Source organism: Hyla sarda (assembly GCF_029499605.1).
Source record: "Hyla sarda isolate aHylSar1 chromosome 1 unlocalized genomic scaffold, aHylSar1.hap1 SUPER_1_unloc_3, whole genome shotgun sequence".
In the NCBI taxonomy this organism is placed as follows: domain Eukaryota; kingdom Metazoa; phylum Chordata; class Amphibia; order Anura; family Hylidae; genus Hyla; species Hyla sarda.
In genome coordinates, this window is record NW_026607589.1 from 317,932 (window position 1) to 345,109 (window position 27,178).

The following is a 27,178-nucleotide window of genomic DNA, read 5'->3' on the forward strand; positions in this document are numbered from 1 at the left end:
GAAAGTTGTAGTTTTGCAACAGCTGAAGGCACACTGAGTTAAGTAGCAAACCAGTGTGTCTCCAGCTGTTACATAACTACAATCCCCAGCATCCCCAGCCAAAGTAGTATGCCTCCAGCTGTTGCATAACTACAAGACCCAGCATGCCCTTCCGCTGTCCGTACATGCTGGTGGTTGTAGCTTTTGCAACAGCTGAAGGCACACTGGTTGCAAAACACTGAGTTTGTTACCAAACTCGGTGTTTCACAACCAGTGTGCCTCCAGCTGTTGCAAAACTACAACTCCCAACATGCACTGATAGACCGTACATGCTGGGAGTTGTAGTTTTGCAACAGCTGGATGTTCCCCCACCTCCCCAATGTGAACGTACAGGGTACACTCACATGGGCAGAGGTTAACAGTAAGTATCCGGCTGCAAGTTTGAGCTGCGGCAAATTTTCTGCCGCAGCTCAAACTGCCAGCGAGAAACTACTGTGAACCCCCGCCCGTGTGACTGTACCCTAAAAACACTACACTACACTAACACAAAATAAAATAAAAAGTAAAAAAACACTACATATACACATACCCCTACACAGCCCCCCTCCCCAATAAAAATGAAAAACGTCTGGTACGTCACTGTTTCCAAAACGGAGCCTCCAGCTGTTGCAAAACAACTACTCCCAGTATTACCAGACAGCCACTGACTGTCCAGGCATGCTGGGAGTTTTACAACAGCTGGAGGCCCCCTGTTTGGGAATCACTGGCGTAGAATACCCCTATATCCACCCCTATGCAATCCCTAATTTAGGCCTCAAATGCCCTGTCGTATTTCAAGGCAACAGTTTAGGGTCACATATGGGGTATCGCCGTACTCGGGAGAAATTGTGTTACAAATTTTGGGGGGTATTTTCTGCTTTTACCCTTTTTAAAAATGTAAATCTTTTGGGAAAAGAAGCATTTTAGGTAAAAAAAACATTTTTTTTTTTTACATATGCAAAAGTCGTGAATCACCTGTGGGGTATTAAGGTTCACTTTACCCCTTGTTATGTTCCCCGAGAGGGTTCTAGTTTCCAAAATGATATGCCATGTGGGTTTTTTGCTGTCCTGGCACCATAGGGGCTTCCTAAAGGTGACATGCCCCCAAAAAACCATTTTTCGCTCCTTCCCTTCTGAGCCCTCTACTGCGCCCGCCGAACACTTTACATAGACATATGAGGTATGTGCTTACTCGAGAGAAATTGGGTTTCAAATACAAGTAAAAATTTTCTCCTTTTTACCCCTTGCAAAAATTCAAAAATTGGGTCTACAAGAACATGCGAGTGTAAAAAATTAAGATTTTGAATTTTCTCCTTCACTTTGCTGCTATTCCCGTGAAACACCTAAAGGGTTAAAACGCTGACTGAATGTCATTTTGAATACTTTGTGGGGTGCAGTTTTTATAATGGGGTCATTTGTGGGGTATTTCTGAACTGGTCCCTGAAAAAAAGTGAGTTTCAAAATTTTGTGAAAAATTGGAAAATTGCTGCTGAACTTTGAAGCCTCTGGTGTCTTCCAAAAGTAAAAACGTCAATTTTATGATGCAAATATAAAGTAGACATCAAAAATATTTGGAATATCCATTTTCCTTACAAGCAGAGAGCTTCAAAGTTAGAAAAATGATAAATTTTCAAATTTTTCATCAAATTTTGAGATTTTTCACCAAGGAAGGATGCAAGTTACCACAAAATTTTACCACTAACATAAAGTAGAATATGTAACGAAAAAACTATCTCGGAATCAGAATGATAACTAAAAGCATCAGAGTTATTAATGTTTAAAGTGACAGTGGTCAGAATTGCAAAAAATGGCCGAGTCCTTAAGGTGAAAAAGGGAACAGTCCTTAAGGGGTTAAGAATGAAATGTGGATGACCTTGGAAGTCTGTATGGAGGGCACAAGGTTAAGTTCATAGGCAACATTCCAGGAATAAAAAAACAGGCCTTTTTTTTTTTTCAAAGACCTCTCCCTGTCTGTCTCCAGGTTGGGTGTGGTTCTGCAGCTCAGTTCCATTGAAGTGAATGGAGACAAGTTGTAAAACCACATCCAAAGTGGAGACAAACAGGGCGCGGTCTTTGAAAGAAAAAAAAAAGGCCTGTTTTTTTATTCCTGGAATTCCCTTTAACCTGTCAAAGTACGTGGTCGGGCCCAATATACAGGGGAGCCATTTTTATGGTGGAAGTGCAGGGAATCTTGTTTCGGGTGGACAACCATACCCTCTCCCGGATCGTCAAGGGGGGGGGGGTCATTAATTGTCTTACAGTCATTCTGGAGCTTCTGCTACATGGACCTCTAGAGAGATCCTTGGAATAATACCCATGTGGACTGGGGTTACTGGAGATGGTTTTCTAATGCCGGAACGTTTACTGGTGGAGAATTCAGAGTAATAAGGAGGGTTGGAAACTGTAGTCAGAAACGGAATCACACTCGAGGATGAATTCACGGCGTTGTTACAGGCAAACTCCGCCCAAGGGTAACCGGTCCGAAATATAGAAGAGCAGAAATTACTCCAAGACCTGATTAAAACGTTCCATGGTAACATTAGATTGTGGGTTGTGGGGCGAGGAGAAGAAAAGCTTGATACCCATTTATCCCAAAAACTCAGTAGGAGGAGCGGCTCTAATCCAATACTGAACAATTAGTTTTCTGGCCAATCCCAGAGGGCTCCGCTCCACATCCTAGAAGACCCAACAGGCAAGTTATAGGCTCCAATAGATAAACCCGTACACTGTATGAATGAGCAGTATCAGGAACTTACAGAGGAGATTCCCAAACCATATGGAACAAGTGGGCAGCCAGATAGCCGCACCTCGTCTGTCCGACCTATTTATTTATTAATCCCAGAGAAAAAACCTACAAAAAACTACAGCTCATGGCGCAAACAATAAACCCTAATACAGATCCGTAAGTGGAAAAATATAAAAGTTATAGAGGTCAGAACAGGAGCAGAGCTTAGAGCGGTGAGAATGGGGCCCCCAACAGGCAGGTGACAGTAGTACATATAGGGCTATAATACGGTCAGCAGGTATGACTGGTATGAGACAGGGCATCAGCTTTAGGTTATGTTCACACCACAGAATTCTGCAGGAATATTCCACACGGACACTAAGCTGCAGCAGAGTCCGCTTGATTTCCATAAGATTTTAGTATATGTGCTGTCGAGGCGACTTCTATAAGATTCTGCTGCACTGTGCACACGACGGAAAGTCCAGATAGACTTGTTTATTCTTTCTGCAGATTCCGCTCAGAAATGAGACGACCATCGGATCCTTCAAATCTGCGGAATGTCGCCCGTGTTTTCTGGGTGTTCATTCCGCACATTTTCAGCCATTTGAACCCGTCCTTAGTGTTCTTAGTGCCAAGAAGAAAGGAGACACATAATAAAATGGGGAGAAGAAGAAGAAGAGAGCCCACCTATCCTGTCCTAGAGATAAACATTTGGCTGCAGGGAGGTAAATGAAGTGTTTGTGATCCATAAGAATTAGAATAGGTCCGGTAGTACCCACAGACAAGTGCGGCCACTCCTTGAGGGACAAATGATGGCCACTGAGGAAAGTTTCCTGGTAATAAAGCTATAAGGATAAAATGGTCTCTCTGGGGTAGGAAGGTGAGACACCTATTCTGTCTCAGACGCATCGTATGAACGGGAAAGCTGGGTTGTGGTGACCCAGGATGGGAGCTGTGGTGACGGCAGCTTTCAGGGTGGAAAACGTTTGTGACCTTCGTGAAATTCACATTTCTCCAGTTTGTAATACAGAACAATCTCTCGCAACGTAGCAATGCAGCTAAAGATTACAGCGCCGGAACTCTGCATATACTACACGGATGTGAGTAAGTGACCCCTCTTTGTAAAGTTGTTTACCCCACTATAACCCCGTATATTGGCTTTAGTGTGGAGAACAAGGGGTCAGATTCTCTATAAGTTACTTTGGATAAGACTGTAATGTGATTGTGGCCCCACAGTGCTCTCTGCTGACACCTCTGTCCAGGTCAGGAACTGTCCACAGCAGAAGCAAATCCTCATAGCGAACCTCTCCTGCTCTGACCAGTTTCTGACATGAACAGAGGTGTCAGCAGAGAGCAGTGTGGTCAGACTGGAAAAAACTAGACAACTCCCTCTGGAGCATACAGCAGCTGATGAGTACTGGAATGATTAAGATTTTTAAATATAAGTAATGAACAATACTGATGAATTTCGAGAACCAGTAGATTAAAATAATTAATTTCCATCGGAGTACCCCTTTAAACAAAATTCCATATAAAATTATTAGTCAGTGACTGAGCAGAATCTGTGACTTTTACTACTCACCTGGGCAGTTCCCTGTAGGAATTTCCTTCTCATTCTGCTCATCACCGCTCAAATCTGTCTCTTCTTCTTCTTCCTTTATGTCTGTAGCATTAATATAGATCAGATCTTTCCCTGTAGGAATGTCCTCCTTATACTGCTTATCACCGCTCACGTCTGTCTCTTCTTCCTTTATGTCTGTAGCATTAATATAGATCAGATCTTTCCCTGTAGGAATGTCCTCCTTATACTGCTCATCACCGCTCACGTCTGTCTCTTCTTCCTTTATGTCTGTAGCATTAATATAGATAAGATCTTTCTCTGTAGGAATGTCCTCCTTATACTGCTCATCACTGCTCACATCTGTCTCTGAAGCATTAATATTGTTCAGATCTTCTCCCTGACTCATAAAATATGGAAGAAATATAGTAAAAGTCATCAAACAGTAGGAGAAGTCACGTGTGATGTTATAGATGAGCAGGAGATGAGGAGTCATGGAGGGTGAGGAGACTGACCACAAGAGCTTCACAGCCCTTCTACAGATCATAGGGAATATCTCCATCTACCTGATCATCCTGTGGAAGAAGATGGCGGGGACACCTCTCTGGTGCTGTTCTCTTACTGGATCTGACTGTAGGGAACACATACAGAGACTGAATTCATTCTTTACATACAAATAATGAGAGGACGTGAGTATATAGTCATGTCTATTACCTGGTGATGTGAGGGGCTGCTGATCCTCCATCATGACCTGATCCTTGTACTGATCCTTGTGTCCTTCTACATACTCCCACTCCTCCATGGAGAAATAGACCGCCACGTCCTGACACCTTATAGGAACCTGACACACAATGATACAGTCATCACCCCGACCCCTCCAGTGGTGTTACTGTATAATGTCCCAGCATTCCCAGCAGTGTCACCTCTCCAGTCATCACCAGACCCCTCCATTACTGTATAATGTCCCAGCAGTGTCACCTCTCCAGTCATCACCAGACCCCTCCATTACTGTATAATGTCCCAGCAGGGTCACCTCTCCAGTCATCACCAGACCCCTCCATTACTGTATAATGTCCCAGCAGTGTCACCTCTCCAGTCATCACCAGACCCCTCCATTACTGTATAATGTCCCAGCAGTGTCACCTCTCCAGTCATCACCAGATCCCTCCATTACTGTATAATGTCCCAGCATTCCCAGCAGTGTCACCTCTCCAGTCATCACCAGACCCCTCCATTACTGTATAATGTCCCAGCAGTGTCACCTCTCCAGTCATCACCAGACCCCTCCATTACTGTATAATGTCCCAGTATTCCCAGCAGTGTCACCTCTCCAGTTATCACCAGACCCCTCCATTACTGTATAATGTCCCAGCAGTGTCACCTCTTCAGTCATCACCAGACCCCTCCATTACTGTATAATGTCCCAGCAGTGTCACCTCTCCAGTCATCACCAGACCCCTCCATTACTGTATAATGTCCCAGCAGTGTCACCTCTCCAGTCATCACCAGACCCCTCCATTACTGTATAATGTCCCAGCAGTGTCACCTCTCCAGTCATCACCAGACTCCTCCATTACTGTATAATGTCCCAGCAGTGTCACCTCTCCAGTCATCACCAGACCCCTCCATTACTGTATAATGTCCCAGCAGTGTCACCTCTCCAGTCATCACCAGACTCCTCCATTACCGTATAATGTCTCAGCAGTGTCACCTCTCCAGTCATCACCAGACCCCTCCATTACTGTATAATGTCCCAGCAGTGTCACCTCTCCAGTCATCACCAGACCCCTCCATTACTGTATAATGTCCCAGCAGTGTCACCTCTCCAGTCATCACCAGACCCCTCCATTACTGTATAATGTCCCAGCAGTGTCATCTCTTCAGTCATCACCAGACCCCTCCATTACTGTATAATGTCCCAGCAGTGTCACCTCTCCAGTCATCACTAGACCCCTCCATTACTGTATAATGTCCCAGCATTCCCAGCAGTGTCACCTCTTCAGTCATCACCAGACCCCTCCATTACTGTATAATGTCCCAGCAGTGTCACCTCTCCAGTCATCACCAGACCCCTTCATTACTGTATAATGTCCCAGCAGTGTCACCTCTCCAGTCATCACCAGACCCCTCCATTACTGTATAATGTCCCAGCAGTGTCACCTCTCCAGTCATCACCAGACTCCTCCATTACCGTATAATGTCCCAGCAGTGTCACCTCTCCAGTCATCACCAGACCCCTCCATTACTGTATAATGTCCCAGCAGTGTCACCTCTCCAGTCATCACCAGACCCCTCCATTACTGTATAATGTCCCAGCAGTGTCACCTCTCCAGTCATCACCAGACCCCTCCATTCCTGTATAATGTCCCAGCAGTGTCACCTCTCCAATCATCACCAGACCCCTCCAGTGGTGTTACTGTATAATGTCCCAGCAGAGTCACTTCTCCAGTCATCACCAGACCCCTCCATTACTGTATAATGTCCCAGCAGTGTCACCTCTCCAGTCATCACCAGACCCCTCCATTACTGTATAATGTCCCAGCAGTGTCACCTCTCCAGTCATCACAGACCCCTCCATTACTGTATAATTTCCCAGCATTCCCAGCAGTATCACCTCTCCAGTCATCACCAGACCCCTCCATTACTGTATAATGTCCCAGCAGTGTCACCTCTCCAGTCATCACCAGACCCCTCCATTACTGTATAATGTCCCAGCATTCCCAGCAGTGTCACCTCTCCAGTCATCACCAGACCCCTCCATTACTGTATAATGTCCCAGCAGTGTCACCTCTCCAGTCATCACCAGACCCCTCCATTACTGTATAATATCCCAGCAGTGTCACCTCTCCAGTCATCACCAGACCCCTCCATTACTGTATAATGTCCCAGCAGTGTCACCTCTCCAGTCATCACCAGACCCCTCCATTACTGTATAATGTCCCAGCAGTGTCACCTCTCCAGTCATCACCAGACCCCTCCATTACTGTATAATGTCCCAGCAGTGTCACCTCTCCAGTCATCACCAGACCCCTCCATTACTGTATAATGTCCCAGCAGGGTCACCTCTCCAGTCAGCAGCTCCATCATCTTGTTGATGAGTTCTAGAATCTTCTGTTCATCCATTTCCTCATGTATCAGGGAGTGAGGTGGGGGCCCCGGGATTGGGCTCAGGGTTCTTCCCCATCCTTCACACACAGGGGCCCGACAGCGCCCACTAGAGGACTTCTTCACTACTGTGTAATCCTGTGTATGGAGAGACACATTAATATCACTACATACATTCCCAGAATCCCTCACGTCTCCAAACATATCCATCTGTTATTACATAGATAAGAATGAGGTCATGTGACATCACTCCCAGAATCCCTCACCTCTCCAGTCATATCCATCTGTTATTACATAGATAAGAATGAGGTCATGTGACATCACTCCCAGAATCCCTCACCTCTCCAGTCATATCCATCTGTTATTACATAGATAAGAATGAGGTCATGTGACATCACTCCCAGAATCCCTCACCTCTCCAGTCATATCAATCTGTTATTACATAGATAAGAATGAGGTCATGTGACATCACTCCCAGAATCCCTCACTTCTCCAGTCATATCCATCTGTTATTACATGGATAAGAATGAGGTAATGGGACATCACTCCCAGAATCCCTCACCTCTCCAGTCATATCCATCTGTTATTACATAGATAAGAATGAGGTCATGTGACATCACTCCCAGAATCCCTCACCTCTCCAGTCATATCCATCTGTTATCACATAGATAAGAATGAGGTCATGTGACATCACTCTCAGAATCCCTCACCTCTCCAGTCATATCCATCTGTTATTACATAGATAAGAATGAGGTCATGTGACATCACTCCCAGAATCCCTCACCTCTCCAGTCATATCCATCTGTTATTACATAGATAAGAATGAGGTCATGTGACATCACTCCCAGAATCCCTCACCTCTGCAGTCATATCCATCTGTTATTACATAGATAAGAATGAGGTCATGTGACATCACTCCCAGAATCCCTCACCTCTCCAGTCATATCCATCTGTTATTACATAGATAGGAATGAGGTCATGTGACATCACTCCCAGAATCCCTCACCTCTCCAGTCATATCCATCTGTTATTACATAGATAAGAATGAGGTCATGTGACATCACTCCCAGAATCCCTCACCTCTCCAGTCATATCCATCTGTTATTACATAGATAAGAATGAGGTCATGTGACATCACTCCCAGAATCCCTCACCTCTCCAGTCATATCCATCTGTTATTACATAGATAAGAATGAGGTCATGTGACATCACTCCCAGAATCCCTCACCTCTCCAGTAAGCCGGAAGAGTATCTGTAGGGTGAGGTTTATGATCCTGTCGGCCATCTTGTTCCTGTCTCTCTCCATGGTTGATGGGTCATCCAGGAGAATTCTCTTATATAGAAGATATCAGCAGAGGATCCTGGATTGGAGAAACCTGAAGGGAAGAAGAGGAGACGATGATAAACCGCACCAGATTCTATGGAGAAATAAAATCCATTTCCTGGAGATAATATGGGGAAACATCTGAGGAGACATTATAGTCACAATCATGGAGGCTGTAAACCTAGTCAGGGGATCCATCATAGTCTGGGGCGGAGTCATGGGGGATGGGTAGAATATGGAGACAGGAATCCACCTTCCATGTTATCCAGGTAATACCAGAAGCCACGAGTGGTGAGAAGATGGAAATGGTGGACAAAGTGTCTGAGGATTCTTCATCATCCAGTAGATGTGACCTGTCATGGTCGGAGGTCAGGAGGTCACTGTCCTATGTCACACACCTTCTCTTACCATCCTATTTTAACTATAGTCAGTTATTCTGATGCCAACTAGGTGTTTACCCTGACCACTGGAGGGCGCCAAATATCATGACTCCAGACAATAAACAGTTACACATATAAGAGATTTGGTGACACCGCACTGGAATCACTGATAAAGGGATCATCCATCTGGGATATTTCCACACAGGATCGAGAACTTCTGCCTCCTACTAATCCCAAGGATTTCCTCACATCACCTTCTGTTATATACATACGTATACGCTTATTGTGAGCGGCTTTACCTCATCTCACCTTCTCTCATAGTGGACTGAGGACATCTAGACCTGATATTCCTTCATTGCATGTATCCCACTGCGAACAAACCATTGTGCCTCCCCTCAGGGGTGTAAAGACCTTCACTCAGAGCAAACATGGCGGAAACATTACAACAACGAGACACAAACAAACCATTGTGCCTCCCCTCAGGGGTGTAAAGACCTTCACTCAGAGCAAACATGGCGGAAACATTACAACAACGAGACACAAACAAACCATTGTGCCTCCCCTCAGGGGTGTAAAGACCTTCACTCAGAGCAAACATGGCGGAAACATTATAACAACGAGACACAAACAAACCATTGTGCCTCCCCTCAGGGGTGTAAAGACTTCTTTGACATGGTCACATGACACTTCTCTGTGCTTTTTGTACTTTAGTTCACATAAAGCGTTGGAGGGATCATAGTTGAATGGATTCGCGTCACACTGGGAATTATTGTCCCGGAATGTTACATAATTGTCCAGAATCCGGGCAGAAAGCCAATCTGGTCTCCAGGGTTGGGACAACACTATGTCGGGAGTTTGAATCCTGACGTGGATGTTGTCCCTCCAGGTGCCCACATTATAGACCCGTCTCATCTGGAACACGTTGTTTGTGGTAAAGGGGAATGAACAGAGGGGCCCCGAACAGAGAAGGCTGAGGGAGAAGCCTCTGAGGAGAGACCACATGTTACCGCTGTGCCTTGTGTGCGACCGTAAGGAAGGAGGTAGAAGCAGCCACCGGGACAACAGAGGCGGCCATCTTAGATTGCTGTATGGAAGAAATGGCTAATACCCAGAGAAGAAATTAACCGGATGACAGGATGGGCAGGGAGGTGACCTGCAGCCCTTCACCATAAAAACTCGCCTCCTTCCATAGATCTGCATTGAGAGGGCGTGACAGAACGAGGGGCATGGCTGTGACACAACCCCCTGTGACACGACCACTGGGGCAGCAGAGTACCCCTTTAATGGGTTAATTATTAGCGGTGAGTCCTGGCTGCGTATAGCTCCTAAGCTCTAAATCCCATATGGGACGCAGGGGGCGTAAATGTACTGCATGTTCTTAACCCCTTAAGGACCAAGGACGTATGAGTACGTCCTTGGTCCCGCTACTGTGATATAACGCGGGGTCCCACGGTGACCCTGCATCATATCACGGCGGGCCCGGCGTCATAGTGAAGCCAGGACCCGCCGCTAATAGCGCGCGGCACTGATCGGGGTGCTGCGCGCTATTAACCCTTTAGCCGTGTGCTCAAAGCTGAGCCACGCGGCTAAAAGTGAAAGTAAAAAGTGCCGGTTAGCTCAGTGGGCTGTTCGGGATAGCCGCGGCGAAATCGCGGCATCCCGAACAGCTTACAGGACAGCCGGAGGGTCCCTACCTGCCTCCTCGCTGTCCGATCACCGAATGACTGCTCCGTGCCTGAGATCCAGGCATGAGCAGTCAAGCGGCAGAATTATCGATCACTGGTTTCCTATGAGAAACCATTGATCAATGTAAAAGATCAGTGTGTGCAGTGTTATAGGTCCCTATGGGATAATAATGATCAATGTAAAAGATCAGTGTGTGCAGTGTTATAGGTACCTGTAAAAGATCAGTGTGTGCAGTGTTATAGGTCCCTATGGGATAATAATGATCAATGTAAAAGATCAGTGTGCGCAGTGTTATAGGTCCCTGTAAAAGATCAGTATGTGCAGTGTTATAGGTCCCTAGTGTTATAGGTCCCTAAAGATCATTTAACCCCTCCCCTATTAAAAGTTTGAATCACCCCCCCCCCTTTCCCATAAAAAAAAAAAACACAGTGTAAATAAAAATAAACATATGTGGTATCGCCGCGTGCGGAAATGTCCGAATTATAAAAAAAATATCATTAATTAAACCGCACGGTCAATGGCGTACGCGCAAAAAAATTCCAAAGTCCAAAATAGTACATTTTTGGTCACTTTTTATATGATTTAAAAATGAATAAAAAGCGATCAATAAGTCCTATCAATGCAAAAATGGTACCATTAAAAACTTCAAATCACGGCGCAAAAAATGAGCCCTCATACCGCCCCATACTCGGAAAAATAAAAAAGTTATAGGGGTCAGAAGATGACAATTTTAAACGTATTAATTTTCCTGCATGTAGTTATGATTTTTTCCAGAAGTGCGACATAATCACCTATATAAGTAGGGGATCATTCTAACCGTATGGACCTACAGAATAATGATAAGGGGTCATTTTTACTGAAAAATGTACTGTGTAGAAACGGAAGCCCCCAAAAGTTACAAAACGGCGTTTTTTTTTTTCAATTTTATCTCACAAGCCATCATATGGATTTTTAGGTGCAAAATTGAAAGAGTTATGATTTTTTAAAGGCAAGGAGCAAAAAACGAAAGTGCAAAAACGGAAAAAACCCCGGTCCTTAAGGGGTTAAAGGAGTTCTGTAGTAAAAAAAAATAACCAACGGATAGGGGACAAGTTAGAGATCGCAAGGGTCTGACTGCTGGGACCCCCTGCGATCTCTTGTACGGGGCCCCGACAGTCCACAGGAAGGGGGCGTGCCAACCACTGCACGGAATGGCGGCCAAAACGCCCCCACCATGTATCCCATAGAAATACATGGAGGGGGAGCTTCGGCAGCCGCTTCCTGTGGGGGTCGGATCGCGCGCTTGCTGCAAACTGACGTGACCCCGTACAGGAGATCGCAGGGGATCCCAGCGGTTGGACCCCCGCAATCTATAACTTATCCCCTATCCTTTGGATAGAGGATGTTATTTGTCACTGCACTAGTCTTTTAAGGGTTAATAACATCCCCAATAATCCTGATCTGATGGTGACCGCACACACATACCTGTATCTGTAGAGGAGCTGTGTGCTTATAGGACCTGCGATGATGTCACCGTCATGTGATCAGTCACATGGAGGAGGAGTCACATGATCAGGGGCTGCTGCTCTGAGAGATCTCCACACACAACACAACAGCAGTGACTGCCCCACCAGGACCTGCTCTGTATCTGCTACATGCTGGAGGTGTAGGACCTGTGATGATGTCACAATCATGTGACCAGTACATTTGGGGGCAAAGTTTAGCAGTATAAATATGACTGTGGGTAAAGGACCTGTGGGGAGGATCATGTGACAGTTGTGGGCGGGGTTGTGTAGTGCTGGATAGAAGAGATTGTAGTTGAAGGACCTGTGATAATGGTCATGTGACAGCAGAGTCCTGCATACACTGAGCAGATGAACATAGAGCAGCAGCCCCTGATCATGTGACTCCTCCTCCTCCATGTGACTGATCAAATGACGGTGACATCATCGCAGGTCCTGTAAGCACACGGCTCCTGTACTGTCTGCAGGTGGAGGTATATACGGGTGTGGTGACATCAGGAGCGCTGGGGGAGGGGACATTACTATTAACCCCTTCAGGTACACAAGGTTTTATGACTTAAGGAAGATCACAAGATCCAGAACTTTCTATGTAGTTGTCTCTTTCTCTGTTGTTGTTTCTATTAGCAGCCGCCATTTCTCATCGTCTCCTCTTCTTCCCTTCAGGTTTCTCCAATCCAGAATCCTCTGCTGATATCTTCTATATAAGAGAATTCTCCTGGATGACCCATCAACCATGGAGAGAGACAGGAACAAGATGGCTGACAGGATCATAAACCTCACCCTACAGATACTTTCCCGGCTTACTGGAGAGGTGAGGGATTCTGGGAGTGATGTCACATGACCTCATTCTTATCTATGTAATAACAGATGGATATGACTGGAGAGGTGAGGGATTCTGGGAGTGATGTCACATGACCTCATTCTTATCTATGTAATAACAGATGGATATGACTGGAGAGGTGAGGGATTCTGGGAGTGATGTCACATGACCTCATTCTTATCTATGTAATAACAGATGGATATGACTGGAGAGGTGAGGGGTTCTGGGAGTGATGTCACATGACCTCATTCTTATCTATGTAATAACAGATGGATATGACTGGAGAGGTGAGGGATTCTGGGAGTGATGTCACATGACCTCATTCTTATCTATGTAATAACAGATGGATATGACTGGAGAGGTGAGGGATTCTGGGAATGTATGTAGTGATATTAATGTGTCTCTCCATACACAGGATTACACAGTAGTGAAGAAGTCCTCTAGTGGGCGCTGTCGGGCCCCTATGTGTGAAGGATGGGGAAGAACCCTGAGGCCAATCCAGGGGCCCCCACCTCACTCCCTGATACATGAGGAAATGGATGAACAGAAGATCCTAGAACTCATCAACAAGATGATGGAGCTGCTGACTGGAGAGGTGACCCTGCTGGGACATTATACAGTAATGGAGGGGTCTGGTGATGACTGGAGAGGTGACACTGCTGGGACATTATACAGTAATGGAGGGGTCTGGTGATGACTGGAGAGGTGACACTGCTGGGACATTATACAGTAATGGAGGGGTCTGGTGATGACTGGAGAGGTGACACTGCTGGGACATTATATAGTAATGGAGGGATCTGGTGATGACTGGAGAGGTGACCCTGCTGGGACATTATACAGTAATGGAGGGGTCTGGTGATGACTGGAGAGGTGACACTGCTGGGACATTATACAGTAATGGAGGGGTCTGGTGATGACTGGAGAGGTGACACTGCTGGGACATTATACAGTAATGGAGGGGTCTGGTAATGACTGGAGAGGTGACACTGCTGGGACATTATACAGTAATGGAGGGGTCTGGTGATGACTGGAGAGGTGACACTGCTGGGACATTATACAGTAATGGAGGAGTCTGGTGATGACTGGAGAGGTGACACTGCTGGGACATTATACAGTAATGGAGGGGTCTGGTGATGACTGGAGAGGTGACACTGCTGGGAATGCTGGGACATTATACAGTAATGGAGGGATCTGGTGATGACTGGAGAGGTGACACTGCTGGGACATTATACAGTAATGGAGGGATCTGGTGATGACTGGAGAGGTGACACTGCTGGGAATGCTGGGACATTATACAGTAATGGAGGGGTCTGGTGATGACTGGAGAGGTGACACTACTGGGACATTATACAGTAATGGAGGGGTCTGGTGATGACTGGAGAGGTGACACTGCTGGGACATTATACAGTAATGGAGGGGTCCGGTGATGACTGGAGAGGTGACACTGCTGGGACATTATACAGTAATGGAGGGGTCTGGTGATGACTGGAGAGGTGACACTGCTGGGACATTATATAGTAATGGAGGGGTCTGGTGATGACTGGAGAGGTGACCCTGCTGGGACATTATACAGTAATGGAGGGGTCTGGTGATGACTGGAGAGGTGACACTGCTGGGACATTATACAGTAATGGAGGGGTCTGGTGATGACTGGAGAGGTGACACTGCTGGGACATTATACAGTAATGGAGGGGTCTGGTGATGACTGGAGAGGTGACACTGCTGGGACATTATATAGTAATGGAGGGATCTGGTGATGACTGGAGAGGTGACCCTGCTGGGACATTATACAGTAATGGAGGGGTCTGGTGATGACTGGAGAGGTGACACTGCTGGGACATTATACAGTAATGGAGGGGTCTGGTGATGACTGGAGAGGTGACACTGCTGGGACATTATACAGTAATGGAGGGGTCTGGTAATGACTGGAGAGGTGACACTGCTGGGACATTATACAGTAATGGAGGGGTCTGGTGATGACTGGAGAGGTGACACTGCTGGGACATTATACAGTAATGGAGGAGTCTGGTGATGACTGGAGAGGTGACACTGCTGGGACATTATACAGTAATGGAGGGGTCTGGTGATGACTGGAGAGGTGACACTGCTGGGAATGCTGGGACATTATACAGTAATGGAGGGATCTGGTGATGACTGGAGAGGTGACACTGCTGGGACATTATACAGTAATGGAGGGATCTGGTGATGACTGGAGAGGTGACACTGCTGGGAATGCTGGGACATTATACAGTAATGGAGGGGTCTGGTGATGACTGGAGAGGTGACACTACTGGGACATTATACAGTAATGGAGGGGTCTGGTGATGACTGGAGAGGTGACACTGCTGGGACATTATACAGTAATGGAGGGGTCCGGTGATGACTGGAGAGGTGACACTGCTGGGACATTATACAGTAATGGAGGGGTCTGGTGATGACTGGAGAGGTGACACTGCTGGGACATTATATAGTAATGGAGGGGTCTGGTGATGACTGGAGAGGTGACCCTGCTGGGACATTATACAGTAATGGAGGGGTCTGGTGATGACTGGAGAGGTGACACTGCTGGGACATTATACAGTAATGGAGGGGTCTGGTGATGACTGGAGAGGTGACACTGCTGAGACATTATACAGTAATGGAGGGGTCTGGTGATGACTGGAGAGGTGACACTGCTGGGACATTATACAGTAATGGAGGGGTCTGGTGATGACTGGAGAGGTGACACTGCTGGACATTATACAGTAATGGAGGGGTCTGGTGATGACTGGAGAGGTGACACTGCTGGGAATGCTGGGACATTATACAGTAATGGAGGGGTCTGGTGATGACTGGAGAGGTGACACTGCTGGGACATTATACAGTAATGGAGGGATCTGGTGATGACTGGAGAGGTGACACTGCTGGGACATTATACAGTAATGGAAGGGTCTGGTGATGACTGGAGAGGTGACACTGCTGGGACATTATACAGTAATGGAGGGGTCTGGTGATGACTGGAGAGGTGACACTGCTGGGACATTATACAGTAATGGAGGGGTCTGGTGATGACTGGAGAGGTGACACTGCTGGGACATTATACAGTAATGGAGGGGTCTGGTAATGACTGGAGAGGTGACACTGCTGGGACATTATACAGTAATGGAGGGGTCTGGTGATGACTGGAGAGGTGACCCTGCTGGGACATTATACAGTAATGGAGGGGTCTGGTGATGACTGGAGAGGTGACACTGCTGGGACATTATACAGTAATGGAGGGGTCTGGTGATGACTGGAGAGGTGACACTGCTGGGAATGCTGGGACATTATACAGTAATGGAGGGGTCTGGTGATGACTGGAGAGGTGACACTGCTAGGAATGCTGGGACATTATACAGTAATGGAGGGGTCTGGTGATGACTGGAGAGGTGACACTGCTGGGACATTATACAGTAATGGAGGGGTCTGGTGATGACTGGAGAGGTGACACTGCTGGGACATTATACAGTAATGGAGGGGTCTGGTGATGACTGGAGAGGTGACACTGCTGGGAATGCTGGGACATTATACAGTAATGGAGGGGTCTGGTGATGACTGGAGAGGTGACACTGCTGGGACATTATACAGTAATGGAGGGGTCTGGTGATGACTGGAGAGGTGACACTGCTGGGACATTATACAGTAATGGAGGGGTCTTGTGATGACTGGAGAGGTGACACTGCTGGGACATTATAAAGTAATGGAGGGGTCTGGTGATGACTGGAGAGGTGACACTGCTGGGACATTATACAGTAATGGAGGGGTCTGGTGATGACTGGAGAGGTGACACTGCTGGGACATTATACAGTAATGGAGGGGTCTGGTGATGACTGGAGAGGTGACACTGCTGGGACATTATACAGTAATGGAGGGGTCTGGTGATGACTGGAGAGGTGACACTGCTGGGACATTAAACAGTAATGGAGGGGTCTGGTGATGACTGGAGAGGTGACACTACTGGGACATTATACAGTAATGGAGGGGTCTGGTGATGACTGGAGAGGTGACACTGCTGGGACATTATACAGTAATGGAGGGGTCTGGTGATGACTGGAGAGGTGACACTGCTGGGAATGCTGGGACATTATATAGTAATGGAGGGGTCTGGTGATGACTGGAGAGGTGACACTGCTGGGACATTATACAGTAATGGAGGGGTCTGGTGATGACTGGAGAGGTGACACTGCTGGGACATTATACAGTAATGGAGGGGTCTGGTGATGACTGGAGAGGTGACACTGCTGGGACATTATACAGTAATGGAGGGGTCTGGTGATGACTGGAGAGGTGACACTGCTGGGAATGCTGGGACATTATACAGTAATGGAGGGGTCTGGTGATGACTGGAGAGGTGTCACTGCTGGGACATTATACAGTAATGGAGGGGTCTGGTGATGACTGGAGAGGTGACACTGCTGGGACATTATACAGTAATGGAGGGGTCTGGTGATGACTAGAGAGGTGACCCTGCTGGGACATTATACAGTAATGGAGGGGTCTGGTGATGACTGGAGAGGTGACACTGCTTGGACATTATACAGTAATGGAGGGGTCTGGTGATGACTGGAGAGGTGACACTGCTGGGACATTATACAGTAATGGAGGGGTCTGGTGATGACTGGAGAGGTGACACTGCTGGGACATTATACAGTAATGGAGGGGTCTGGTGATGACTGGAGAGGTGACACTGCTGGGACATTATACAGTAATGGAGGGGTCTGGTGATGACTGGAGAGGTGACACTGCTGGGACATTATACAGTAATGGAGGGGTCTGGTGATGACTGTAGAGATTACACTGCTGGGAATGCTGGGACATTATACAGTAATGGAGGGGTCTGGTGATGACTGGAGAGGTGACACTGCTGGGATATTATACAGTAATGGAGGGGTCTGGTGATGACTGGAGAGGTGACACTGCTGGGAATGCTGGGACATTATACAGTAATGGAGGGGTCTGGTGATGACTGGAGAGGTGGCACTGCTGGGACATTATACAGTAATGGAGGGGTCTGGTGATGACTGGAGAGGTGACACTGCTGGGACATTATACAGTAATGGAGGGGTCTGGTAATGACTGGAGAGGTGACACTGCTGGGACATTATACAGTAATGGAGGGGTCTGGTGATGACTGGAGAGGTGACACTGCTGGGACATTATACAGTAATGAAGGGGTCTGGTGATGACTGGAGAGGTGACACTGCTGGGACATTATACAGTAATGGAGGGGTCTGGTGATGACTGGAGAGGTGACACTGCTAGGACATTATACAGTAATGGAGGGGTCTGGTGATGACTGGAGAGGTGACACTGCTGGGACATTATACAGTAATGGAGGGGTCTGGTAATGATGGGGGAGGTGACACTGCTGGGACATTATACAGTAATGGAGGGGTCTGGTGATGACTGGAGAGGTGACACTGCTGGGACATTATACAGTAATGGAGGGGTCTGGTGATGACTGGAGAGGTGACACTGCTGGGACATTATACAGTAATGGAGGGGTCTGGTGATGACTGGAGAGGTGACACTGCTGGGACATTATACAGTAATGGAGGGGTCTGGTGATGACTGGAGAGGTGACACTGCTGGGATATTATACAGTAATGGAGGGGTCTGGTGATGACTGGAGAGGTGGCACTGCTGGGACATTATACAGTAATGGAGGGGTCTGGTGATGACTGGAGAGGTGACACTGCTGGGACATTATACAGTAATGGAGGGGTCTGGTGATGACTGGAGAGGTGACACTGCTAGGACATTATACAGTAATGGAGGGGTCTGGTGATGACTGGAGAGGTGACACTGCTGGGATATTATACAGTAATGGAGGGGTCTGGTGAAGACTGGAGAGGTGACACTGCTGGGAATGCTGGGATATTATACAGTAATGGAGGGGTCTGGTGATGACTGGAGAGGTGACACTGCTGGGACATTATACAATAATGGAGGGGTCTGGTGATGACTGGAGAGGTGACACTGCTGGGACATTATACAGTAATGGAGGGGTCTGGTGATGACTGGAGAGGTGACACTGCTGGGAATGCTGGGACATTATACAGTAATGGAGGGGTCTGGTGATGACTGGAGAGGTGACCCTGCTGGGAATGCTGGGACATTATACAGTAATGGAAGGGTCTGGTGATGACTGGAGAGGTGACACTGCTGGGACATTATACAGTAATGGAGGGGTCTGGTGATGACTGGAGAGGTGACACTGCTGGGACATTATACAGTAATGGATGGGTCTGGTGATGACTAGAGAGGTGACCCTGCTGGGACATTATACAGTAATGGAGGGGTCTGGTGATGACTGGAGAGGTGACACTGCTGGGACATTATACAGTAATGGAGGAGTCTGGTGATGACTGGAGAGGTGACACTGCTTGGACATTATACAGTAATGGAGGGGTCTGGTGATGACTGGAGAGGTGACACTGCTGGGACATTATACAGTAATGGAGGGGTCTGGTGATGACTGGAGAGGTGACACTGCTGGGACATTATACAGTAATGGAGGGGTCTGGTGATGACTGTAGAGATTACACTGCTGGGAATGCTGGGACATTATACAGTAATGGAGGGGTCTGGTGATGACTGGAGAGGTGACACTGCTGGGATATTATACAGTAATGGAGGGGTCTGGTGATGACTGGAGAGGTGACACTGCTGGGACATTATACAGTAATGGAGGGGTCTGGTGATGACTGGAGAGGTGACACTGCTGGGAATGCTGGGACATTATACAGTAATGGAGGGGTCTGGTGATGACTGGAGAGGTGGCACTGCTGGGACATTATACAGTAATGGAGGGGTCTGGTGATGACTGGAGAGGTGACACTGCTGGGACATTATACAGTAATGGAGGGGTCTGGTGATGACTGGAGAGGTGACACTGCTGGGACATTATACAGTAATGGAGGGGTCTGGTGATGACTGGAGAGGTGACACTGCTGGACATTATACAGTAATGGAGGGGTCTGGTGAAGACTGGAGAGGTGGGAATGCTGGGATATTATACAGTAATGGAGGGGTCTGATGATGACTGGAGAGGTGACACTGCTGGGACATTATACAGTAATGGAGGGGTCTGGTGATGACTGGAGAGGTGACACTGCTGGACATTATACAGTAATGGAGGGGTCTGGTGATGACTAGAGAGGTGGCACTGCTGGGACATTATACAGTAATGGAGGGGTCTGGTGATGACTGGAGAGGTGACACTGCTGGGATATTATACAGTAATGGAGGGGTCTGGTGATGACTGGAGAGGTGACCCTGCTGGGACATTATACAGTAATGGAGGGGTCTGGTGATGACTGGAGAGGTGACACTGCTGGGACATTATACAGTAATGGAGGGGTCTGGTGATGACTGGAGAGGTGACACTGCTGGGACATTATACAGTAATGGAGGGGTCTGGTGATGACTGGAGAGGTGACACTGCTGGGACATTATACAGTAATGGAGGGGTCTGGTGATGACTGGAGAGGTGACACTGCTGGGAATGCTGGGACATTATACAGTAATGGAGGGGTCTGGTGATGACTGGAGAGGTGACACTGCTGGGACATTATACAGTAATGGAGGGGTCTGGTGATGACTGGAGAGGTGACACTGCTGGGATATTATACAGTAATGGAGGGGTCTGGTGATGACTGGAGAGGTGACACTGCTGGGACATTATACAGTAATGGAGGGGTCTGGTTATGACTGGAGAGGTGACACTGCTGGGACATTATACAGTAATGGAGGGGTCTGGTGATGACTGGAGAGGTGACCCTGCTGGGACATTATACAGTAATGGTGGGGTCTGGTGATGACTGGAGAGGTGACCCTGCTGGGACATTATACAGTAATGGAGGGGTCTGGTGATGACTGGAGAGGTGACACTGCTGGGACATTATACAGTAATGGAGGGGTCTGGTGATGACTGGAGAGGTGACACTGCTGGGACATTATTCAGTAATGGAGGGGTCTGGTGATGACTGGAGAGGTGACACTGCTGGGACATTATACAGTAATGGAGGGGTCTGGTGATGACTGGAGAGGTGACACTGCTGGGACATTATACAGTAATCGAGGGGTCTGGTGATGACTGGAGAGGTGACACTGCTGGGACATTATACAGTAATGGAGGGGTCTGGTGATGACTGGAGAGGTGACACTGCTGGGACATTATACAGTAATGGAGGGGTCTGGTGATGACTGGAGAGGTGACACTGCTGGGATATTATACAGTAATGGAGGGGTCTGGTGATGACTGGAGAGGTGACACTGCTGGGACATTATACAGTAATGGAGGGGTCCGGTGATGACTGGAGAGGTGACACTGCTGGGACATTATACAGTAATGGAGGGGTCTGGTGATGACTGGAGAGGTGACACTGCTGGGAATGCTGGGACATTATACAGTAATGGAGGGGTCTGGTGATGACTGGAGAGGTGACACTGCTGGGATATTATACAGTAATGGAGGGGTCTGGTGATGACTGGAGAGGTGACACTGCTGGGAATGCTGGGACATTATACAGTAATGGAGGGGTCTGGTGATGACTGGAGAGGTGACACTGCTGGGACATTATACAGTAATGGAGGGGTCTGATGATGACTGGAGAGGTGACACTGCTGGGACATTATACAGTAATGGAGGGGTCTGGTGATGACTGGAGAGGTGACACTGCTGGGACATTATACAGTAATGGAGGGGTCTGGTGATGACTGGAGAGGTGACACTGCTGGGACATTATACAGTAATGGAGGGGTCTGGTGATGACTGGAGAGGTGACACTGCTGGGACATTATACAGTAATGGAGGGGTCTGGTGATGACTGGAGAGGTGACCCTGCTGGGACATTATACAGTAATGGTGGGGTCTGGTGATGACTGGAGAGGTGACCCTGCTGGGACATTATACAGTAATGGAGGGGTCTGGTGATGACTGGAGAGGTGACACTGCTGGGACATTATACAGTAATGGAGGGGTCCGGTGATGACTGGAGAGGTGACACTGCTGGGACATTATACAGTAATGGAGGGGTCTGGTGATGTCTGGAGAGGTAACACTGCTGGGACATTATACAGTAATGGAGGGGTCTGGTGATGACTGGAGAGGTGACACTGCTGGGACATTATACAGTAATGGAGGGGTCTGGTGATGACTGGAGAGGTGACCCTGCTGGGACATTATACAGTAATGGTGGGGTCTGGTGATGACTGGAGAGGTGACACTGCTGGGACATTATACAGTAATGGAGGGGTCTGGTGATGACTGGAGAGGTGACACTGCTGGGACATTATACAGTAATGGAGGGGTCTGGTGATGACTGGAGAGGTGACACTGCTGGGAATGCTGGGACATTATACAGTAATGGAGGGGTCTGGTGATGACTGGAGAGGTGACACTGCTGGGAATGCTGGGACATTATACAGTAACACCACTGGAGGGGTCGGGGTGATGACTGTATCATTGTGTGTCAGGTTCCTATAAGGTGTCAGGACGTGGCGGTCTATTTCTCCATGGAGGAGTGGGAGTATGTAGATGGACACAAGGATCAGTACAAGGATCAGGTCATGATGGAGGATCAGCAGCCCCCCACATCACCAGGTAATAGACATGACTATATACACACGTCCTCTCATTATTTGTATGTAAAGAATGAATTCAGTCTCTGTATGTGTTCCCTACAGTCAGATCCAGTAAGAGAACAGCACCAGAGAGGTGTCCCCGTCCTCTTCTTCCACAGGATGATCAGGTAGATGGAGATATTCCCTATGATCTGTAGAAGGGCTGTGAAGCTCTTGTGGTCAGTCCCCTCACCCTCCATGACTCCTCATCTCCTGCTCATCTATAACATCCCACGTGACTTCTCCTACTGTCTGATGATGTTTACAATATTTCTTCCACATCTTATGAATCAGGGTGAAGATCTGAACAATATTAATGCTCCAGAGACAGATGTGAGCGGTGATGAGCAGTATAAGGAGGACATTCCAACAGGAAAAGATCTGAACAATATTAAGGCTACAGATTTGAAGGAGGAAGAGACAGATGTGAGCGGTGATGAGCAGAATAAGGAGGACATTCCGACAGGAAAAGATCTGAACAATATTAATGCTACAGATATGAAGGAAGAAGAGACAGATGTGAGCGGTGATGAGCAGAATAAGGAGGACATTCCAACAGGAAAAGATCTGAACAATATTAAGGCGACAGATATGAAGGAGGAAGAGACAGATGTGCGCGGTAATGAGCAGAATAAGGAGGACATTCCGACAGGAAAAGATCTGAACAATATTAATGCTACAGAAATGAAGGAAGAAGAGACAGATGTGAGCTGTGATGAGCAGTATAAGGAGGATATCCCGACAGGAAAAGATCTGAACAATATTAATGCTACAGATAGTGAGGAAGAAGAAGAGACAGATGTGAGCGGTGATGAGCAGTATAAGGAGGACGTTCCTACAGGTAACCACCCAGGTGAGTAGTAACAACTTAATATAGAGAAAAGTCGCAGATTCTTCTGCTGTAATAATTGTGTAGAATTTTTTAATCTCTCTGTCCTGTCTCTTGCTGTATATTCTTCTATTCAGCCAAAGTGCAAACTAATGGGGCCAATGAGGCACCTCTTTAACTGTCCCAGGGGATCATTTTACACTGTGGTTTAGGGGTTTATTGTCATTTATTATTCACTGTAACGTATGTAATGCCATTTGTTGTTCTTCTGTGCCAATGGTTCTGTTACACCACACCTCTACGGTTCCTTCTAGGGATTGCCCGGTTTTGTACTATTCTTGCTGTTTAAGGGTAGTGGTTGGGTAATCTCCTCCGGTCATGAGTTTCCACGTGTTTCACTGAGGGATCCCGTTCCTATAGGTACCCATCTAGTTATAGTTGCTGTAGGATTCCCCTGGAGGCCCCTCTTTACGTGTAAATTCTTTCCCTTTCGTTTAAGCCCAGTTGATTGGTTTATGTCGGGGGTCTGGGGTGGGAGTTCTAGCCACCCACATGTCCGAAAAAAGTGGAGTCCTTTACCCAATTTATGGCCGCCCCTATTCTATTCTGGGGATTTTTTTTTTTCTGTTCTTGCCCTTTTTCGGGTTGTCTTTGTTTGTTTCTGTGTTTTTGCCTCCCCCCCGCCCATGTTCTTCTCATGGTGTCAGATCCTTTTCTGTTTTACCTTCCTGGTATTTCTGGTTCCATCCAATGTTTCCTCCTCGCCTTCACCTATCTTTGGTCCTCTTGTCCTTCATGCTCTCCTCGCCCTCATAGCTATTGTCTCCTCAGTATATGTTCCCCGCTGCTTTCTCTTGCCCCCCGGGGGACGTTAGCTCACCATGTGTAAGTTGGTGATGTGGAATGTTAAGGGTTTATGCTCCCTACAAAAATGCATAAAAATTCTGCGCTTTTTGAAACGCCTGCATCCGGACATGGTCCCTCTCCAGGAAACGCATCTAACGGAGCAGGATTTTCAGAGAATGCAGAAGTTGTGGGTGGGCAAGGTGTTTGGCAGCCCAGTGGCGGACGGCAAATCGGGAGTTGTAACGTTGCTTCACAAGTCTTTCTTGTACCACATCCTCTCACACGAAAGGGATGACGAGGGGTGTTTTTCTCATTTTCAACTAGTCCATAATGGTACCACATATCACGTTTATAATGTTTATTCTCCTAGTGGTGATAACTCTTCCTTCTTTGCATCTTTAGCAGATACAGTCAATAGCTCTAATGGAGCGCACACCATCCTGGGTGGGGACTTAAATACAGTGAATAGACCATAGACGCTCAGCTCACATATCTATCATCCCAAATCAGAGTGACAGGGTCCTCCCTCCTTTCCTGACACAGACGGGATTGATAGACTCTTGGTGGCACTTCTCACACGTACAGGGTTCATGGTCTCGCATTGACCATTTCCTAGTCAGTCCCCTTGTGTGCTCTCGCTTGAGAGAAGTGGACATACGGGACCTGGTCATTTCGGATCATGCACTGGTGGTCTTGGAGCTCCTGCCATCATGCACAAAGGGTTCTGACATCTTGTGGCGGTTTTTGTCTTATTTAACGAAAGATGAATCTTTTCTAAGTTTTCTCAGGGGGTGGGGGCTGGAATTTCAAACGGACAATGCATCCCACATTGACAATCCCTCTCTGTACTGGGAAACTGCTAAGGCGGTACTTAGGAGTAAAATTATGTGTTATAGTAACTCCGTCAAAAGGAATACTCTGGAGGGTCATGCAATGGCAAGCGCAGCCTTAGCAGAAGCTTACTCCTGCTTTTTAGAGTCCCCCACCGTAGATCATAAACTCAAGTGGCAGGCAGCAAAATCCTTGTATGAACTCTGGTTGGATAGGAAAGAGAGAATCCATAGGTCTCACTTTGAAGTAGTTATGTTTTGGCAGGGAAATAAGGCGGGACGTTTGCTAGCACGTATAGTGAAGGAGTCACGCATGTGTAATGCATGCGTAATGCAGGTAATGCATGAGCCGCACTCAGTTAATGGCGTCTTGGACTCCTACTATGCTGCTCTCTATTCTTCCCCGCTCTGAGGAAGGGATGCCGTTTATGGAGGGGCTCACCCTACCATCTTTATCTGATGAGCAGCAGCAGGAGCTCAACGCAATGTTCCAGTGGAAGAAGTAGCCACTAGTATATGCGCTGTGGCAAATGGGAAAGCGCCAGGGCCAGACAGCTATCCTGGCAAGTTTTACATTAACGTACTCCCCAATCCTGACAAGGACCCTTTAGAACCTGGTTGTTATCGCTCTGATCAACCAGGATGGGAAGTTATTATCTAAGATCCTGGCAGATCGCCTGGCTAGATTTTTACCTTCCCTTATTGGTGACCATCAAGTGGGGTTCATGAAAACCCGTTCGGCGGTCATGAATATTAGGAGGGTACTGGCAGTATTGGACAGTGTTTGGGGCCAGTCCCAGACAGCAACCCAACCCGCATTGTTTGCTTTGGATGCTGAAAAAGCTTTTGACAATGTTCGGTTTGACTGGCTGCGGCTGGTCCTGACAAAGTTTGGGATTGTAGGTCGATTTAGCTCCTTTACAGACTGCCTATGTGATGGTCTCAGGGCTAGGGTACATACCCCAGGCATCTTATCCACTCCCCTCCAGTTTGCGAAAGGAACACGTCAGGGTTGTCCCTTATCGCCTTTATCGCCGCTATTTGATCTCCTCTGATATCTACAGGGGTATAGCCAGGGGCACCCAGGAGATCAAATTGTCCATGTGTGCCGATGATGTATTACTTTACCTAACCACCCCAAGGAGGCTGTCCCTAAAATTCTGAACTTTCTATCTTATGCCGGAAGCTTTACGGGCTACAGGGTCAATGTCGCCAAGAGTATGCTTTGGGTGCAACTCCTCCTGGGTGGTGTCTTGATACAAATGCCTTGGGTGTTACAGTGGCCTCTGCTTCCATAATGTATCTAGGCATTCGCATTGGGAAGACTCCTGACATGCTTTATTCACTCAACTACACACCCCTCTTTCAGCGTATTTTTGTGGAGATGAAGCGCTGGGAGCCCTTGCCCTTATCTTTCCTGGGTAGATGCCATCTCGTTAAAATGATTAGTTTCCCCGCTTGTTGTACCCCTTGCAAACTCTCCCACTTCTACTTCGGCATGATGACATTAGACGCCTCAACGCAGCCTTTTAATGCTTCCTATGGCAGGGCGAGCTCCCGCGCATAGCTTTACAGAAGCTCATGCTTAGCAAGGTTGAGGGGGGAGTTAATTTCCCAAACATCGGGGCTATAATTTGGCTTGTTTGTTTCGCCAAGCACTTGATTGGCTGCACTCCTCTGACTACTTCTCCAATCTAGCGGTGGAAACAGCGCTGGCCGCCCCATGGTCTCTACCGACACTGCTTCACACTTCATAAGCTATACTTCGGGTAGGGATCAGGGGCTCAGTGCTACTGCGAGATACCATAGTGACGTGGAAGGAAGTGCGAAAAGTTTTTGGCCTTCCGTTTCTGGTATCCAAAAGGATGCCCTTGCTTGACCACCCAGAATTCCTGCAGGGTAAATCTTCT

General features: G+C 47.4%; 2 protein-coding genes across 3 annotated transcripts in view; both read right to left on the minus strand.

Moving 5' to 3' along the window:
* Window positions 1–27,178, minus strand: part of LOC130298172 (uncharacterized) — a 121,311-nt gene that overhangs the window by 68,139 nt on the left and 25,994 nt on the right. The window contains exon 4 of the mRNA XM_056551084.1: window positions 4,326–4,717. Coding sequence (XP_056407059.1) covers window positions 4,326–4,717 — 392 coding nt within the window. The remainder of the gene's footprint in view (window positions 1–4,325; window positions 4,718–27,178) is intronic.
* LOC130298163 (gastrula zinc finger protein XlCGF66.1-like) overlaps window positions 4,717–27,178 on the minus strand; it is a 50,101-nt gene continuing 27,639 nt past the window's right edge. Inside the window, exons 1-5 of one of the 2 annotated variants that reach the window (XM_056551075.1) lie at window positions 12,261–12,811; window positions 8,635–8,782; window positions 7,365–7,544; window positions 5,016–5,142; window positions 4,717–4,932 (exon numbers count right to left, since the gene is read on the minus strand). In XM_056551075.1, the coding sequence (XP_056407050.1) occupies window positions 4,838–4,932; window positions 5,016–5,142; window positions 7,365–7,544; window positions 8,635–8,712 (480 nt within the window). In that variant the 5' untranslated portion in view covers window positions 8,713–8,782; window positions 12,261–12,811 and the 3' untranslated portion in view covers window positions 4,717–4,837. Of the gene's footprint in view, window positions 4,933–5,015; window positions 5,143–7,364; window positions 7,545–8,634; window positions 8,783–12,260; window positions 12,812–27,178 lie in introns of those variants that run through there. The other variant, XM_056551076.1, reaches the window with a different exon arrangement.